We start from the raw sequence: 18,365 nt of genomic DNA, 5'->3' as shown, positions 1-18,365 counted from the left end.
TCTGTCTGTTTGGAAAAAAGAAAGTGGAGAAGGTAGGAAGGCATGGTAACATGGAGTTCATCCCTAAAGCACAGTGAGAACAGTATATCCCAGCTAACATATTAGCATTTCAGAAACACACGCTGAGAAGGTATATGCATTCATCAAACTACATTTATTTTGGTCTAAAAGATATTAAATGAAAAACAGCTCACACAGAAAATATGTCCTATATTGAGGTACTATTTCACTGCTGTTTACAGTATCCTATAGCAGCAACTCTGCAGAGGATTCAAGTAGAAAAGACGGACATGCTCAGCATCCAAGGATAGTAAACACGTACAGTATATGTGTCCTCATTGCATACAAAGGTGCAGATGTTTGCAGATGTTCTTCATTACAGTGAAGACAACAGAATAAGAAAAGCTCACAATCCAAGCCATTTATAAAATTAACATTGAAAAAAAGGTGCACTTAACCTGACCTTAAGTCAGAAGTCATCATTAAGAAAACAACAACAATGTAAACTCAAAGGGGCACTCCTCTGATTTTACACGTAAAGATCAGTCTACTCATGATGGAGAGGAATACACAGAATTTGTAGATTTTGAGAAAATAACCCAGATGATGTCCTTGAGGTTACCTCGGCTTGAAAGTGGAGTTAGAAAGACGTAAAACATAAAAACGCAAAAGAGTGTCCTGGACAATGTAAGGTTACTGTAGGTTTATGGCCATTAGTTTGACACATTTCAACTTGGCGGGAGGCTCCAAATATAGGCCGTAATTGCCAAATTTAGGCAAAAGTGACCCGGAGTTATCTGTCAAAGAATTTTAGGTCAGTGATTGGATGGTTCTTACTGAAATGCACCTTGAGAGTTACTTAACTATAATTATGTTTTTATGTACACAGCAAAAATTCTTGACTAAAATATCCAGATATTTTCTAGCATGATTACTTATGTTTTGCATTATTGATTCAACTATAATGAACCTGACTACAACTACTCTAACTTCGCTACCAGCGTTTTTTAAGTTTGACCCGTACCTGGACTTAGTCTTATTTGGGCCTTTGCTGCATTGTCCTCCAACCTTAAAGGACAATTCCGTCGCAAAATGAATTATGGGTTAATAATGCATGGGTACCGAGTCGACCGTTCTCTGGGATAATTTTTCATGCTAATCAAATGTGACCAGTTTTAGCACAAACCCCTAATTAGCTTATAACGCTCGTGACCAGTCAAACAATGTGCAACCAGTAACCAGTAACATAGCTCAAGCACAGAGTTCGTTGTAAGAATGGTCAGGAGTGTTTTCCCAAAATGGCGCTTTCCTGTAAAGAGGGGTCAATGGGATTTCAAGGTTGTATGTATGTCTTATTTACCCAGAAAATAGATGTTATTCAACTATGACAAGGTAAAATCGGTTTTGCATTCTATCACCCCTTTGAGGCCACAGACACAGAAATGGCACATCCCAAGAAAAGCTCATTGTGGGTCTGGCTCTAGTGGCTGTAATTCTGCACCAAGGCTGGATTTCGGGAAAGAGACTTCAGATACATTGGGGGACCACTTTGGGATATATAAAAACATCAAAACAGCAGCATTTCATTGGACCTTTAAACTACAGGAGGACAGCAAAAACAAGATTTTTTTAAGGGGGGGATTAGGTTAGTCTTTAATGTCATTAAAAATATATGACATCAATGTAACACTATTAGGTCTTGGGCCCACACTTTCTGGTTGGGTCCGACGCACACTGCTACAGGTGTCATGCCTGTGTAAAATTCTAAATACACTGAACCGAATCTGAAAACAGATAGAATGAACAATTCATGCTGCGACTGTAGTTAGCCACTAGAACACTAGAAACACAACTAATTGCAGTGCTGGCATGGATGTGGCTTCATATTATGCGTGTCATATTGTAACTTTGAGAGTGTAGCATTTTGCCCAAGAGGCTGCTTTCCTATTATATACATCACATACTGTATATATGAACTGTGTTCTCCATATGAAAAAGTTTAGACTCCACTACACACCTGCTTATCATAATGTCTGTGAGGCAGTATGCAAATTAGTAAAATGAAAACAAAATGCTAGTGCAGAAACAGTATTCCATTTAGGTGAAAGAGTTCACTCATGTTATCCCAGATGTGAAGGAGTGTCTTTTATTCCTGCCACATCCCCTCAAACGTTTTCCACACTGGAGTCCTATCTCATGTTTCCAAAGGACGCGTTGCTTGCTTCAGGGAAGACAGCGCAGTTGGATTTGGACACGGAAGGGAGGAAGGAGCAGAGAGACAGAAGAGAGAATTAGTTCAGTCAGACTGACTACTGTAAAATGTAAGAAGGGGAAAAAAAACAGTCAAAATGTTGCAACATGCTACTGAATTACAGCTGGCTGCTACAATCAATGGAGTAACATTGGCAGTAAAACACATTATTTCAATTACTATGCTTTTTAAAACATTAATCCGTACATATGCATTCTCTCCGAGAACCAAATCAATGTCAATCTCATGTTTGTGTGTTAAATATGGACATAGTTAGCTTAGTATAGCGCAAAACCACTAGCCTGTCCAAAGTTAAAAAATACACCCACGTAAAGCTTACTATTTCACATACAGTATTATTTCTTAATTGTATAACCCCTGAGATAAAGTTATGTTTACAACTCTTCTCTGATAAACAGCCAGACAGTGACTGTGTGCAGCCTTCCAACGTCTTGTTGTTGCTTACACACATATATGAGATAATTTACACTGACAAGGCTGTAGTATTAATTAATTACCAAAATGTTTTGTGCCTGCTTGAAGTTTATTTTACTTTAGCATTAAGGCTGGGTTCTAATTCAATATTTAAATGTTTATCAACTGAGTGGTATCATATCATAATGACAAGATTATTCTGCCTTATTATTTTACAAAATGATGCTGTCAAAATGAATTATTTCCAAGCAAAATTGATTTGGAGAGTAGATGAAATTTCATATTTCTTTAATGTATTACATTTATTTTGCAATATATTAAAAAATACTCATATAGATATTGTAAATATATACAATATTAATGCTTCAACTTTATTACCCTCATCACGGTCAGGAGTGTTTCAAATTTCTCTGTTTTAGAGGCTTTGAAACGCAAGAGCAGTGGGAATTAGAGGTATAAAACCTAGCAAAAGATATTTGTTTTTAAACCAAAAGGTAGCAACGTAAAGCCTAACACAATACTTTGTAACTATAATTCCGAGCAAGGACCCTGTCCAAACTGGGCTCCTATCTTTTACAGATATCCTGTTCACTTATGTAGTTATTTATCACATATAACATTTGATAATACAGTTGTGGCGAGAAATGAAAACTGTGCTGTAGTACTGTATGTATTTCAGGTTTAATGCCACTGAATGTTTTATAGACTTGAGTCCATTTTAATTAGATCAATTTTGCTCAAAGTTAATGTTACTGAAACAATAAAATCCTTCTTGAGAATGACATTTACTTACGTGTTATGTAGTACTCACCTGGCCTGATCCAGCAACATGACTACATGAGACACACGACAACAGCATGGGTCAGAGCACAGGACACACACACGCACACAGATGAGGATGGGACTGTATTCACCACAGATAAAATGTGAATGTAAAGGCTGTAATCCACAGGTGGAGAATCTGAACAAAGGGTGTATTTTACCTGTTCCTTGATTACTGCTTGATTGAAATGTTTTTTTTCATGACTGTCTGTCACACCTCTATCAATCAACAGCAGTTTTTATAGAGGAAGGTCTAATATGAACTAGTCCAACAGCTCTCACGGTCTTCGGATATATAGACATTAATCTGAGACTGACATATTTGGCTCAGGTCCCACACAGAATTCCTTTAATTAAGAATGTTGCGTGCAGCTTTGTAGCCCATTTACAATAGCCAAACCAGTCGCAGGTACTTTTCAAATGCTCTGTGGAGGTGTGTGCAGGGATGGGTGAGCTTTTAAAAGCCTCGCAACTCTGGAATTTATTAATGTGAGTTAATAGTGACCGGCTGACCACTGTATGTAACCTTTGACCTCTGATGTTGCATTGTTTCATTGATCAACTGTGTGGAACCAAATGGGACTACAACATACTGCAGATCATCAAACATAAACAATATAATTGTGATATTTAGGTCAAATGCCTGTATTATTGATAATAACAAGGACATTGTTTCTGGTAAGAAAAAGCACCCAAAAAAATCTTGTCGCCTTTGTTGTATTTGAATAGCAGCAAATATTTGAGAGGCAGATATCTAAAATCTAAAAAAATCAGTGAGACTACATAAAAACAGGGCCAAATGAGAAGATACGTTTTAGTGTGATTTGGGTGAATTGACCCTTTGAATGATCTAGACATTATAAAAGTTAGAGGATAACTTGGAGTAATACTTATCATTTGATACTTATTATGATATAGAAGGCTAAGATTCTAGCTTGCTCACGTCTGAACTTTTTCTTATAGAATTAGAGTGACCAGTTTTATGAATGAGTTTGTGTTGTACTGCACTGTGTGTGTGTGTGGGTGTCGGTGTGTGTGTGTGTGTGTGTGTGTGTGTGTGTGTGTGTGTGTGTGTGTGTCCCATGTTCTACTGACCTGGGCTGGAGGTGCCCGGAGTGGCAGGGGCGGCCCCTCGGCCTCGACTCACCAACAGAGCCTCTTGGTTTTCAGCCAGAGCCTGCTTGGCCAGGTAGCGCTCCCTCTTGATCTTCAGCTCCAGGGATTCTGGGACATCCGGCACAATCCAGTCGATGGCTCGCAGCACAAAGAACACCACATGCTGCAGGAGGGAAAACAACCAAACAGCAGGACATTTCAGCTCCTCATTAGACTGAGAAAAACTGCCTCTCCTGTCCCGAAATCTGAAGTCTGAACCCTGAGTACACAAGAAGTTAGAAATCACATGTGAAGCTGTGGAAAACATTTAGTGTTGAAATCTGTATTACAACCAAATGTCTGAGCAACAACTGTTACCCTAGATACTTATTGTCTCTCTCTACTCCACCTTAAGAATACTCTCCTCCGCCCTTATGAGAGTCCCATGTTTTTTCGAGTGATCCCTCATCTTCCTCTGAGATAATATTCATTTAAAACGTTCCTATCTGGAATATTCCATTTAAACTTTACAATATTCTTTCAGAATTCCATGACAGAAAAATACCCTGCGCCATCCTCTAACTATGACTGTCCTAATTACTCTTTTCCTTTTCCCAGTACTTCAGGGATCACAACAGGTCAGAATTGCACAGTAATAAGGTTAGGTTATTTTCCTTAATGTCAACGAATCCCATTAAAAGACCAAAACCAACAACAAACTGATCCAAATAACAAGTGGTGTCTGTGTTGCTAAAGACTCATATATAGAGCCACACTGTTGCACTGGGTGACATGTTTCTTCATTAGTTTGAGCACTGCCACTATAGTTAATTATAAGCCAATCCCACATACACTGTCCTGTTGCCATACGCAAACACTAGCACACCAAATGGGTATTGATCTCTGGCTGACTTCTAAATGAAGAAGACAGGGCCAAAATGGATGCAACTGAATAAATAAAAACTTTGAAAGAGATAGGGAACCTAAGGTAGATGCTAAAAAAAGTACTGGAATGTTGGAAAAGGAGATGAAAACAGAAAAAGTGAGGAAGTGTCAAAGAAAGGAGACATGGTAAAATGGCACATCAGCTACAAAATAACATGAACTACTGATATTAGTAAGCATTACATAAGATGGAAACACTAAAACATACACTGAGAAGGAGCTAAATTGCCAGTAGTTCAAGTATGCACCTGGGAACAAAAGCACAACTGGGGATAGTGATGTAGGTCAAAGATAAAGTCAAACAGATCAACAGAGATAATGCCCACATCAAAATATGGGCATTTAAATCACTGAAACAGGCAGAATTAAACAAACGAGCAGAGACAAAGCAGGTGCCTTCATACCTCAAAAGCAATGATAAAACCAAGTCTGACGGCAAGAAGCTCCCAGTAGAACAGTGAGTAGTTTCCATCGTTGTCTCTGTACGCTTTATATCTAAAATAAATAAAATGCAGAGTTACTGCAGAACAGGCTACGTGATGGTGTGAATGCAGCAGCAGTAGCACACAACAACAAACTGAACAATGTGTTCATCAGTTATACTGCTCTCTGTTGGTCAAGTCTCTGAACTGAAATCCTCATGTTTGAAACCAAAACTTTGACATTTATACTTGTTTTTGAAACTTGCTTTTGTTTTGAAACAAAGATTTAGCAAAAGTGATTTTTTTTAACATTTAACTTAAAACGTTTTTATATATATCTATTATAGGCAAAATATGGAATTTCCAACCAAAGAGTGTTTCCCCCACTTTAAGATTGCATGCATTTAGACAATCAGCATACAGTGTACCTGCACATGGGGTACTCAGTGTAGTTAAGTGGGGCATAAGCCAAGGTGAAGTTGACGTATCCTTTGAGATCATGATCAAACTTGTACTGGTAGAGCAGACGAGGTAGAAAATCTGATGTGAAGGCTATTAGGAAAGCCTGCAGATGGAAAGAAGAAAGAAAAAAAAAAGAATAATGTTGTGGAAAAGAGATTAGCATCCAGTCTGGTGTGGATATCATATTAAATGGACTCACATTGGCGATGACTGATAGGTGTGACAGGGCTTCCAGTATGTTGAACCAGACTCCGATGTTCTGGGCACGCTCTGCTACGGGCCGGCGGTACTCGCACGCAAACTTGTGGGCGTCCAGACGGATTTCCACCCAGTTGTTGAGGAGGGCGAAGAGCGGAGCAAGGGGGAACGCTGCCACAAAGATGGTGACGAACCCAAACTGAAGCACTGGAGAACAAATATATATATATGAACATAGCAGACAACTCCTTAGAGGAATTATGTTCATTAAACAGTGTATAATAATGTCATTGACATTTGAATGGCAGTGACATCATGTACTTAAGATAAGGTGGCAAATACTTGCCCATTTCCAGGTACTCTTCGAACAGGCCTTCACACTCCACCAGCTGGTAGTCTTCTTCCCAACGCTGAGGCTCATGGGAAGCCTTATCACCCAGCACCTTGGCCAAAGTTTTCTTCTGACGCCAGGCCTTCACTTTACTGTCAGTGCAGAAAGACATGCTGTAGCTTATATATGCAATAAACATGACAATGACATTAATATAGAACTGCTTTTATTCAATACTGGAAGGTCATGCTCATGTTTTATCGGATTCTATTTTAATACTGCCTTTCACTTTTGTTTACATAGTTTTGATTATTTCTTGTCTCTTCTGTAGACATTTACAACCTAAATACAAGCACAAATTCATATGTATATATATTATTTATATCTATATATATATACTTATTGGACATGAAACATACGGGATAATGAACTCCTGAATGTTGTTGATGAGTTGCTTTCCCACCATGATGATGAAGAGTTGCTCAGCCAGTTCAATAAGGCAACCCCCGGGACCACACTGCAATGAGTTTGAAGACACAGAAACAGAGATATGACACAATGGATGATCATATTTCTTACATGCTTAGAAAAAATATAACAGCAGGGATCTGGATTACTTCCTCCCTTTGACATGTATTGTATGTAAAATACAGACTCACATCTTCATTTCTAATCCCAAACAAGGTCCCATAGTTGGTGGGATAACCCACAAACCTACACACACAGAGAAGTAAGTTTAAAAGGGTAAATTATGACAGCGTAAATCCTATTTGGTAAAGAATGTTCAACATTTCTCAATAATATCTGTGTGTCTGATGAGACTGACTTGTGTCTCACCTTCCTTTAAAAAAAGCCACATAGAAGGGGGATGAGTAGAAGTTCACAAACTGGAAGATGAACACCTTGAAGATGAAGGCGTTGTCATACTGGGTTTGTGTTCTGTGCATCTCTGCCAAAGAGAATACACGGACAAATACATTGAAATCAAATTAGAGTAATAATTTCACTGTTTGCCTTTGTTCTCTCCTTTAGATTAATTTATTTCACAAGATGGGAGGCCTGTAACAATTATTAAATACTTGTCTAATCACATTTTATTTTGTATAATCGCCATTTCCTTATTAAATTGCAATTATTTGCTAAGGTCCTACATGGTATGACTGTTGATGGTAATTGTTAGTTGGGATTCAGTGAAAACTTTAACTTGTTAGTAAAAAAAAAAAAAAACATTAATACATATTATTAAATTGGACAAAAAGAGACAAATGTATAGCTAATTGCAATTTTTTTCTGAGACAATTGATTTTTACAGTGAAATTTGAAATTGTTACAGCTCTACAAGTGGGTTGCTTAAAACCTGTGTGGCATGACTGTGCATGTTGTTTGTATACATACAATAATGTATATTATAAACCCTATATTGTTATCTAAAAAAAACAATAGTCAAAACTATTTGAAAAGGATCCAGGAAATGAGCTGGAAGTTTTGGAGTCTCATCTTTAAGTTAGTGGAGATCCAATGAGAAGAAATTGAATTTTGAGAAATTGAATTTAGATGAAAATTGAACCTCAATGCTTGAATTGATTCAAGCATTGAGGTTAGAGGTGTTAAAGAGCAGTATTGATTCTTACCCCATTTAGTGAGCTGCTCAGCTAATGCAGTGTAGACCTGCCCCATCAACAAGATAAGGCCCAGACTCACAATACTGCTGGAGATGTTGGCTATGGTCCCAGCCTGAGGAGGAGATCACACACATGTATGAATATAAAGTGTGCTCTCTCTCTCTCACACACACACACACACACACACACACACACACACACACACACACACACACACACACACACACACACACACACACACACACACACACACACACACACACACACACACACACACACACACACACACACACACACAATTCTAAAAAGCTCCGAAATACCTCTGTACGCAGGATGGGGCTCCCAGTACGAAACATCATCAAGCTGATGATACCGCGGCACATGACCACCGTCACCAGGAAGATCATTACCACACACAGCTGAGAGGGACGACATAGACAAATAATGGGGTCAAAAAAATTACAGTTGGTGGGTTTTTTGAAGAAGAATAGCAGAGAAATATTCTGAACTTTTGGACATCTCTGTTAAATTGTTCTTTGTGAGGTTTAGGAGGCGCACTCCATTTATGCAGGTTTCCGCGCCCTTGCTGCTACATGTTATGTGGCACATCATCAAGTTGAATGGTGCAAAAGGCCAGTAATGACTACACCACTTCCCATAGTTTTTTTCTTTGGATCGGCGTAATTCTTAGTCACTCTTCTTGGTTTGCTTAACAGAAAGTGATCATATTTTATGCAGCTGCCTTTACCAACCTGCTGCCATGGTAGCATTTTCAGTTTTTAACCTCCATCATCATTGTCAGGGGAAGGGTAAATTGATCCTCAAATCTCTGTCCAAGAACAAGTTGGTCCTGAGACTAAGCATATGGTGTACAGTTAAGATTATCAGATCATATCCAGCCCTGTGGGCAAATGACCTGGATGTATTATTGGAGAAAGGTTCAGTTACCACTGCAGGATTCAATGGAATAGCACACAGGTGTGAACCCCACCTGTCTTTTTCGTAATCTCTTTTTCATAATCACAAAAGTCAAAGATCCAAAGACACTGAGACTCTTCACTGAAACCAAGTATAATGACAATGACTTGGAAGAATAAGATCCGTTTATATGTTTGTACATAGATAATATGTAATTATTTCTATTGAAACAAGTAAAGTAATTAATCACGATAATCAAACAAACTGCACTGTATTCATCCGATAAGAAGACTGTGACATATGGCCCTACATTAAGTCAGTGCTAAAAGCTAACTAGACATTTGAAAATATGACTGTCTAAGTTTCCAACAGAGACGAAAAAAATCCCATAATAAAATACATACATAAAATACATTAAAAAAATAATTCACAGTGGCTATGGCATGATGGGGGGCAACTCAGGCCCGGTGGGCCACCAGGCTTGCAATACACTGGGGAAACGCTTAAATTTAAAAGGCAGCACATCTGCCTTTAAAACACTTGTAAACAGGGTCTCACCATCATGATGATAACCATGGAGCCAGTGAACATGCGGGTAAACCTGGTCTTCTCTGGAAAGTAGGGCTCTTTCACGCCAGTCACTGGGTTTGGCTCCAAAGTTGGGGCCATGGCTGCAAACTCTGGACGAGGACGCTCCTGAGGGAACACACTGATGACATCAGTATCAATGAACACACTTTTTGCTGGTTTTCTTAGAACGGTCCAGCTGCAGACCTCAGGTCTGGGAACCCAATGAGTAGAAAGTAGCTTCTCCAAAGGTGGAGTTCCATAAGATGAGAGAATTATTTTTATTTTTTACATGTTTTGATGTGTGGTTTGTTCAGGATAACAGTATTTTTTCTTTATTTACACATAAAAAGTAAAAGGACATAATGTACAGTATAAGTTGCTAGGTAAATGTAAAGGAGAATTGCCTAAAACCCTCCAGGGGCTTGAAAAGTGTTAATGTGTTAATTAATAGAGATAAACAAATTGTATATATATACATATATATATTTATATAATGACATATATATAATAATGATAATAATATTGGAAAAAGAAATTGAAAAAATATATATATTCTTAGTTATTCTAACTTCTGCGTAAAAAATGGTAAAAGCAAAATAATAACCTAATTAGACTTAAAGGGATAATTCGTCGATTTCAACCTTACCGCTGTCTACCTGGGTCAAGGATATGTTGTGATATGTATATTGTATCCATGTATTTATTTAGCTAAGTTAGTCTGTCTTTAATACTTTTTAAAGGAATGGGAGTTGACACTCTGATTGGTTTATTGCATGTTACGCTCAAAACACACCTATGAATTAATGAAGACACTAAATAAAACCCTTTTGAATCATGCGGCCAGCTCACAGACCCTTTTTCCGCTGTCAACCTAGCAAAAGTGGATTTGGACACACCCCAAAACGCACCTGCGCCTCGCGCTTCACGGCATGCACTTAGATCGTTAAATTAGGGCCCTATATGTGTGAGACTAGATTGGTCAAACTCGTACTGAAAGCAAGCAAAAAGGAAATGTGAGACCTCTTCTTCATGGAAGTCCATGCAGTCCCAGTGATGGGCCAGGGTGGCCATCTTGCGCTTCCAGTACTCCAAGAAGGTTACGGCCCAGAAGGACATGAACACACTGAAGAGTACTGTACCTGGGTGGTCAAATAAGTAGCCCAACTGCAATGCAGAATGTAAATCAACTTTAAGTCTTTTTGCATTATGATGAAAAACTGGGCAAGTGAAATGTTTTTAAAGCTTATTACCTTGGCCATTGTGCAGATATCAGACATATTCCAGGCCTTGCATGTATTACAGAGAGGACACATCAGATAACTAGCTCCGCTGTTACAGATGTCCTTACTGTTGACAGGGACATAGAAACAGATTAGTTACAACTGAGGAGATGTATTTTAAAGCTTTCAAAATAGGACTGCTTTTCAGATTTTGTTGTACTAGGTGGCCTAGCACATTTGACAGAAACTAAACTCATAGTTATCAATGTCAGTGCTGAGAGATTGGGTGAGTTAATTGTGATATATTTTGTATTCACACAAACTGGGTGTATATTGATTGAGAGAGAAAACAGAAGAGATGGAAAGTGTTGAAATCAGTCTCTCAGTTTGCTGCCAGCGAGTAGAGCTACTGCTCTAATTTACAGTTGTTCAGTTGAGTTACTGAAACCATGACAACCCATGCTGCACAAATAAAGGCCGGACCCACAAGAAAAGTCTACCTTCCTTATTTATGTAATGGTGAGATGATTCTGCACTAATTATCCATTATCAAATAAGATGGCTGTAGTTTGCTGTTGCAGATTGCTCTCCATCCATTCTCCACTTATCAACAATTTAAATCTATAGTTTGAACTAATGAACCCCCTGAATCTGAAACATTTGGATGTTTCCTTTGCTGAGAGATTGAGACGTCTTCCGTTCCCGCTCACCTCCTCTTTTTTTTACTTTATAGCAGGAGGAATATGCTGTCATAGAAAGAGAATGGTAAACACATGGTAATATTAGGCTACAAACAATCTAAGTTATACTACTCTGAAAGAGCAGTAATTCCACAATGCTTTGAAGGAGTACAGCCCATGGTGGTGATAAATACTACATAAGCTATTGGGCACAGACAATGCCCATGTGGGTTGAATAATTATGGGGTTTGTTTTTATGTAGAACAGACCGTGCTTTGATGCTTTCTTAAACTGTGGGTGATTTACATAATTTGGGAGGAAGAGTGTAAGTAGAGTTTTATCTCATGAATCTCATGTCTTTGCTTTTTACAGAGCTGGACTATGGCTATTGTGCCGGTTGCCAGAAATGATCGGTAAGCGCAGGTTTAGGTACAGGTCTCTGTATAGGCATGATGGTATCAAACCTGGCAATTATACTGTGTAGTGTGTGGACTCACGCTGGTGTGTTTGTACCCATGGACATGACTCCAGACACAAAGACAAGGGTTCCAACCACTGCCGCTGGAAGCAGCCAGGCAGTGTAGAAACCTGCCGAAACATAAAGCTCCATAAGGCCGCAGGTCTCGGCTGATGCAGGGATGTGCAATCACACTGATGTTTGATGCTGGAATGTCATCGATTAAGATGTCGGATTGGGGTCACACAAGACATGCCAGGGGTAATTTTCTTAAGCTTTCCCTTACATTTTCTGTTGCGATGTTGTGTAAGCTAGACTCTTTTTATAATGGATTTTATTTAACTTCTCATGCAGAATAACCACCATTAAATCAGTCATACATCTGAAATAATAAATAATAAATGAAATAAATAAATACTAATAACAATAACAATAATAGTAATAATAACAATAATTGAACCTATGGGTCTAAATACAAATTTATATCTACCTAGCCAGGCAAAGTAGAGTGCAATCTTCTCGCCAAAGTACTCCCTGATGTGGTCCAGGGGTTGGTACTTGTACCATTTGCACCAGCGGGCCCAGTAGTGGTAAATAATCTGCCTCTGATTCAGTTCGTCAGGACGAATCTCAAACTTTGGAAGCTGAAAAGGGCCCTGTTGGAAAAAACTGACATATTGATTAGAGAGGGAAAACATCACAAGCGTTACATCGAATTAATAGGCAGATAAATAGCAGGTGACCTCGTGCAGGGGGAAAGCTGCTTTGTACGCCCCTTCATTGACCAGTCGGTCCACACCAACTTCAGCCCTCTTCCTTTTTCCATACACTGTCTTGGCAAGAATCTCATACACCTGAAATATTACACAAACTTTCACTCTATAAGGGAAAACTTTAACCGAGTACATGTACTGTAGAGGAATTCATGTTACTCACAACACGGTGTCTCTGTGTATTGGTGAAGTAAGTTTCATGGTCATCACAGCCAAGGAACCTGTAGAAGAAAGACATTCATTCAGCCAAAATACATTTTTATATATTGTGGATAACAATGTTAATGTTCTGTTATTTATCATCGCTAATTAGAACTCACCGGCTCATCTTTGACTTGCGAAAGGCACATGTGTAATAATCCAGCGGCCTGTTTGGCACTGAGTCTGTCATTATGTTAGGTATGCATAGCTTTTTCAGTACACGGGCAGATGTGTTTAAGTCCAGACTTTGCTGTGCCTGGAAGCCGAACACACATTCATTCAGCATGAAGAACATTTCATCTTCCTTGTTGTTATAAAGTTGCAATCTTTAAAATTTCAGTTAATTTGGTAACACCTGTGCCGACTGGGACATTTACTGATAATGGTCCCAGAGTGTTGTTAGAAATGTCCAAAAATCAACCAGCAGCAAACACACATTCAGCCGTTACTCCCACAATAATGCACCGTCAAGGGGATCACTAAAGTCAGTAGGATACACTGTCTCAGAACCATACATTTCTGTACAAAATGTTATGCCATTCATCTTGTACTGTAGACTGACGATGCCATTCATGAAAATCTTAAGCATTATAACTTCATATCAAACTTACTTGATTATAAAGAGCTGCACTAACCTGCAATGGAGCTCTCAGACAGAGTTCCTCAGCGTAATACACCAACACGTCCCAAGGAACGCTAAGTTTTAGAAAATGTATTGTTTTCTTTTCATTTGCTGTTTCCTCCTAAAGAGAAGTGAGGCAACATAGAGAACTAAGTAAGTTAGAAAAGTAAGTCAACAAAAATAACAAGCAGATTTACAATATATAATCACAACGAAGAAATTGGTCTACCTTTTCCATGAGCAATCCGGCACTCTCCAGATTCTGAACAAACTTCTCCCTCCACAGAGCAAGCTGTGCCTTCCGTCGTTCAGACCTGCTGTTCTCCTCAGTGGGCGCTGCTTCCACCTCCTCACCTGTCACCTTACTCTTGCCCTTCCCTCGACGTTTCCTCCGCGAGCGGATCTCCCATACGAGTACAAAGTCTTAACCCAGACAAGCCAGAAAAGAAAAAGGATGAATGAAGGACTGACTTGTTCAACCATCAGTGAACTTGTAAAATAATTCAAAGCAAGCTGCAGATGCTACCTACCGATTTTTGTTCTTCCATCTCTGAAGTAATTCCCTAGCTGTGGAACTGGCTGGTTACTTCTTGTGTTACAGTAAACATACATGGGATCATCACCATCCATATCTTCATCAGCAGCTGCGGCTGAAAGCTAAAAGCATTCAAACAGTTGAGTTATTGTCAAAATATTTATTAAAAACAAGTGAAAGCTGCTGACGACAACATTTTCTACTCACTTTCCTGCATGTAAATTCTTTGTTCTGTACATGGGCAGTTAATTTGCTTTTGGTTTAACCCATAAGATCCTGTGCCATTACATAGCATCATAAAAGCCTCCACTTTGCAATAATGAGTCCAGAAAGATGAGACGGAAAACAATTACTGCGCTTTTTACAGCATGCTTGAGAACGAGCTTTCAGTGCAGTAAAGTCATGTTTCACAAAAAGAAATTTTTTATCATCCCAGTGATATTCAGTGCCTCATACCACATGGTACTACTGTGGATATCAGATAAAAGAAGTCAGTGAGATGTGAAGGGATGAAAAAAGCAGCAGGGTCATGGCCACTATGTGATTGTTCAGTTATATCTTTGATTACTATGTGATTTCTATGTAAAAAGGACAAAATTCAGCCGCAATATAGGAAAAAAATAGTGCTTACATATCTCGGTGGGATGAAGCTCCCGTTCTGTAGACTTCCATAGCTGTCTGTGGTTTGTGCTTCTCCCTCATTAAGATCCAGGAGGACCACTCTGTCTCCCTTAAGCATCTCTGAGCCCTTCCTCAACATGACGAGGAGGAGGATGGCAAAATGTTCTGTGGCTGTACACATATACTGAGCATTCACATGAAATTGTACAATGGAAGGAATGTACCTATTACTGAACTAATTTACAGATAACTAACTAGACATCCTTTAAAGAAAGACACTAAAATGAGAGAAGAATGATCAATACTGCACCTTGAAAATGAGGCTGCTGCTAAAGTCTGGACTCGCAGCAATCTGTGCATCCCCTGTACTCACCCTCTTCTCTATCTCTGCATCCGTCAAGCTCTTCTGCTCTACCGCTAGCTGTGGAATACCGTAATGGACCTAGTATGCAGGCAGCAGCTAACATGTCACTGCATTTCAGCAGAGGGAATGTACATCAGCATAGCGTGCATCCCCACGTCATGAATAATGTTATAGTCAGTCAGGGGCATAGGATTGGAGAATAAAATCATAGCTCTCTCTAACACGCTGATAAAGCAGGATGTAACATGTGTGGGGGCAATATCCTCTTTGATGTTAATGAGTATTACCGATCCATACAAGCTGTCTTGCACATTCCATTTTATTTTTTTATTTTTTATATAAATGTTGACGCAATTAACATGAGCGATTAGCAGCGCTAGAAGAGAAGCTCAATAGCTTTATTTCCATGTGTACAGGATCACAGACTAAGGTTGTGCACAACCTCCAATGCTGCTAGCCAACATTCAAAGATCCTCTAATTTGACAACCTCTACATGCATCACCACTATATGTGACATAATTGTTTTTCTCCAGCACACCTCCTTTTCAGTGAACTGCATTGCTGCAGTCAAAACAGAGCTAGATTTAAGAGGAGTATGAAGATATAAGGAAAAAAAGGGAGCTTGCATGACAGGGTAAGGGTAACAGAGAGTGAGGTATAAAAATTTCATTAGAAAGTGAAAATCTGTGGAGCAGAAAGAATAAGGGAAAGCGCAGCATGGTTTTAACGCCAGTGCCATTTGATGAGTAGATAAATAGTGGGCTGTCTGGTTAATGGTATTTAAAATCTACTCGTACAATTTCTTAAGGAAAACAGTTAAAGGGGCATTCCAACTGTTTTACACATGAAGATGTCATTAGGGTTATGTGGGTGGGCTTTTGTTTAAATTAAATGCCTGCGTGACTATTGGGAGTACAGAGTTTGAAAGTGTAGGCCGGGAGGGTCTTATCAAAGATGCACTGATGAGATGGGTTATTGGAAGGGTAGGATCCAATGTTTTGGAGCTTGTCTTTCTTTCTCTCATGAGTCCCGAACCGAAATTGCTAGAGCTGTCCTTAATATGTACTTTAAATATGAGCAAATTTATATTTGGTAACACTTTACTTGAAGGTATCTATGAAACAGTCATGACACATGAACCCTAACCCTAACCATGTACCCTAACCATAACTTGTCATGACAAAACCAAATGACACTTACTAAAAGAAGCGTTATGTCCTAAACGTTTATGACTTGTTTAGAATTTTTATGACACGTTCATGACAGTGTCATGTCACTCTTATGTAGATCTTCAAGTAAAGTGTAACCATATGACTTTGCAGTTATCAGACAGGCACTGGTGTTTCTTTAATAACACTTACAATGGAGCTTTAATAACGTCAAATGCTTTCTTTTTTTCTCCTGGCCAAAGCTTTAGGAATAGCCGAATCATTAGAATGCTTTTAATTGCAACCAATATTAGCTTTGGTTAAATTGCCTCTGAGAAGTTCCCCGGCCACAGCTGAAACCGTCTTCATGTTTTATTTAATTTCCTCCCAGTCTGTTTCCTTTGAACCTCCCAAAGGGACACAACCCACGCTATTTTACTAATTGATCTGACAGTGTTTATCTGGATTTTCTACCCCTTGCTGAGTCATTTTGTGAGTACACTTTCCATTGAGGATAAGAGCACTACATGTTGTACCTACAGACACTAGAGAATGCCTGGCACACTTAGTTCTGTACTGCGTCTTTGATATCAATTCGAACAGGGGGGCGGTGACATCACTCCATTATATTCTACATCCTTCTCTTCCAGTCTGTAAACTGTATGGTTGACATTCTGCTTATGCCCCATGCTTCCATTTTCCTAAACTTCTATTCCTGCAGTGGATCAATGTCAACCATCAGCCATTATTGCAGCGCAATAGAGTCAAATCAGACTTTCACATAATCCTTGAGCCTGGTTCTGTATTGTTGTGCACAGAGAAAACAATACAGACAGGGGGAAGAGGTAATAGCTTGTTGAAACCATGGTAACAGCAAAAATACACCCAAGGTGACATTGTGGTGCTAAAATAATAAAACTGTATCTGAACAAGACCAGCAGTTAACATGTTGCCTTAGCAACTACAACAATATAATCAATAAGAGACTGAACATCACCAGTCTATATTGGATGTGGTCTTCTGTTAACTAACAGCGGTTACTGGACATCTTTAGTGAATAAAGTGAACTCAACATTATTTTAAAGTTCTCATTAAATGTTAGAAGTGGTTTCCATTAGTTACATTTTAACCTCTGTAGTATTTGTAGCGCTCCCAAACTCAAAACTATATGAGACACAAAGAAGACTCCTGGGGACAAATATATGATTTAGCTTCACCACAATTAGAACACAGTTGTGTTTGTTACTTCTAACCTACATGATGTGTACAGTATCATAGACCAAACGCCTGTTTACAACAGGTTTAAAGAGGACCTCTACTGGTGACTGGTGCCTCTTCTCCACCAAATTAGCTCAGGATTCTTGGAAACTTGGTTTTAAATGTAATCATTCTAATTAAGGATGTGTGATCAAATAAGGCCATTGCACAAAGCACAATGGAAGTAAACAGTAGCAGCAAGATAGTCGATAAAATTGATTACCTGCAAGCTTGTATTCCATTTATACAGAAACATTGGAACTCTATCTCTGAAAGAGGACAGAATAAAGAAATTGACAACGCTTATGTAGTAACAAGATGTCATTTTGATTTTTTTGGGGGGTTAAAAACAAGGTCTTTCAATTCATCTAATTGTCTACCAGCGGTATTGGTTTAAAATTGTGAGTGGGGAGTT

General features: G+C 38.9%; 1 protein-coding gene across 3 annotated transcripts; it reads right to left on the bottom strand.

The window, feature by feature from the left end:
• Positions 1-1,598: 1,598 nt before the first annotated feature.
• ano11 (anoctamin 11) lies at positions 1,599-15,699 on the bottom strand. Of its 3 annotated transcripts, none has more exons than XM_034876559.1 (24): positions 15,491-15,699; positions 15,191-15,351; positions 14,555-14,681; positions 14,254-14,447; positions 14,038-14,145; positions 13,522-13,658; positions 13,365-13,422; positions 13,172-13,282; positions 12,919-13,084; positions 12,469-12,559; positions 11,322-11,418; positions 11,092-11,235; positions 10,060-10,197; positions 8,904-9,002; positions 8,593-8,695; positions 7,799-7,910; positions 7,621-7,675; positions 7,381-7,478; positions 6,977-7,113; positions 6,632-6,837; positions 6,399-6,535; positions 5,953-6,043; positions 4,604-4,787; positions 1,599-2,221 (listed from the first exon to the last, which is right to left on the bottom strand). In XM_034876559.1, the coding sequence occupies exons 2-24, from the start codon at positions 15,317-15,319 to the stop codon at positions 2,190-2,192; spliced, it is 2,754 nt and encodes a 917-aa protein (XP_034732450.1). In that variant the 5' UTR covers positions 15,320-15,351; positions 15,491-15,699; the 3' UTR covers positions 1,599-2,189. The 3 variants fall into 3 exon arrangements, with proteins under 3 accessions (XP_034732450.1, XP_034732449.1, XP_034732448.1); XM_034876558.1 differs by having other exon boundaries at positions 4,656-4,787; positions 15,554-15,638; XM_034876557.1 differs by having other exon boundaries at positions 15,554-15,637.
• Between the last annotated feature and the right edge of the window lie 2,666 nt (positions 15,700-18,365).

This window comes from Etheostoma cragini, chromosome 7 (assembly GCF_013103735.1).
Source record: "Etheostoma cragini isolate CJK2018 chromosome 7, CSU_Ecrag_1.0, whole genome shotgun sequence".
Classification (NCBI taxonomy): domain Eukaryota; kingdom Metazoa; phylum Chordata; class Actinopteri; order Perciformes; family Percidae; genus Etheostoma; species Etheostoma cragini.
The sequence above is the reverse complement of the archived record's forward strand: the minus strand, read 5'-3'. Positions and strand labels throughout refer to the sequence as shown.

Bases quoted from the DNA above. Each gene is read 5' to 3' on its own strand.
- ano11 (XM_034876559.1), bottom strand. From the start codon at position 15,319: ATGTTGAGGAAGGGCTCAGAGATGCTTAAGGGAGACAGAGTGGTCCTC. The intron at 14,146-14,253 runs GTAGACCAATTT...ACTTCTCTTTAG, and splicing joins CCGGATTGCTCATGGAAAAG to GAGGAAACAGCAAATGAAAA. The intron at 4,788-5,952 runs GTATGAAGGCAC...TCCCTCCTGCAG, and splicing joins GTTTTATCATTGCTTTTGAG to CATGTGGTGTTCTTTGTGCT.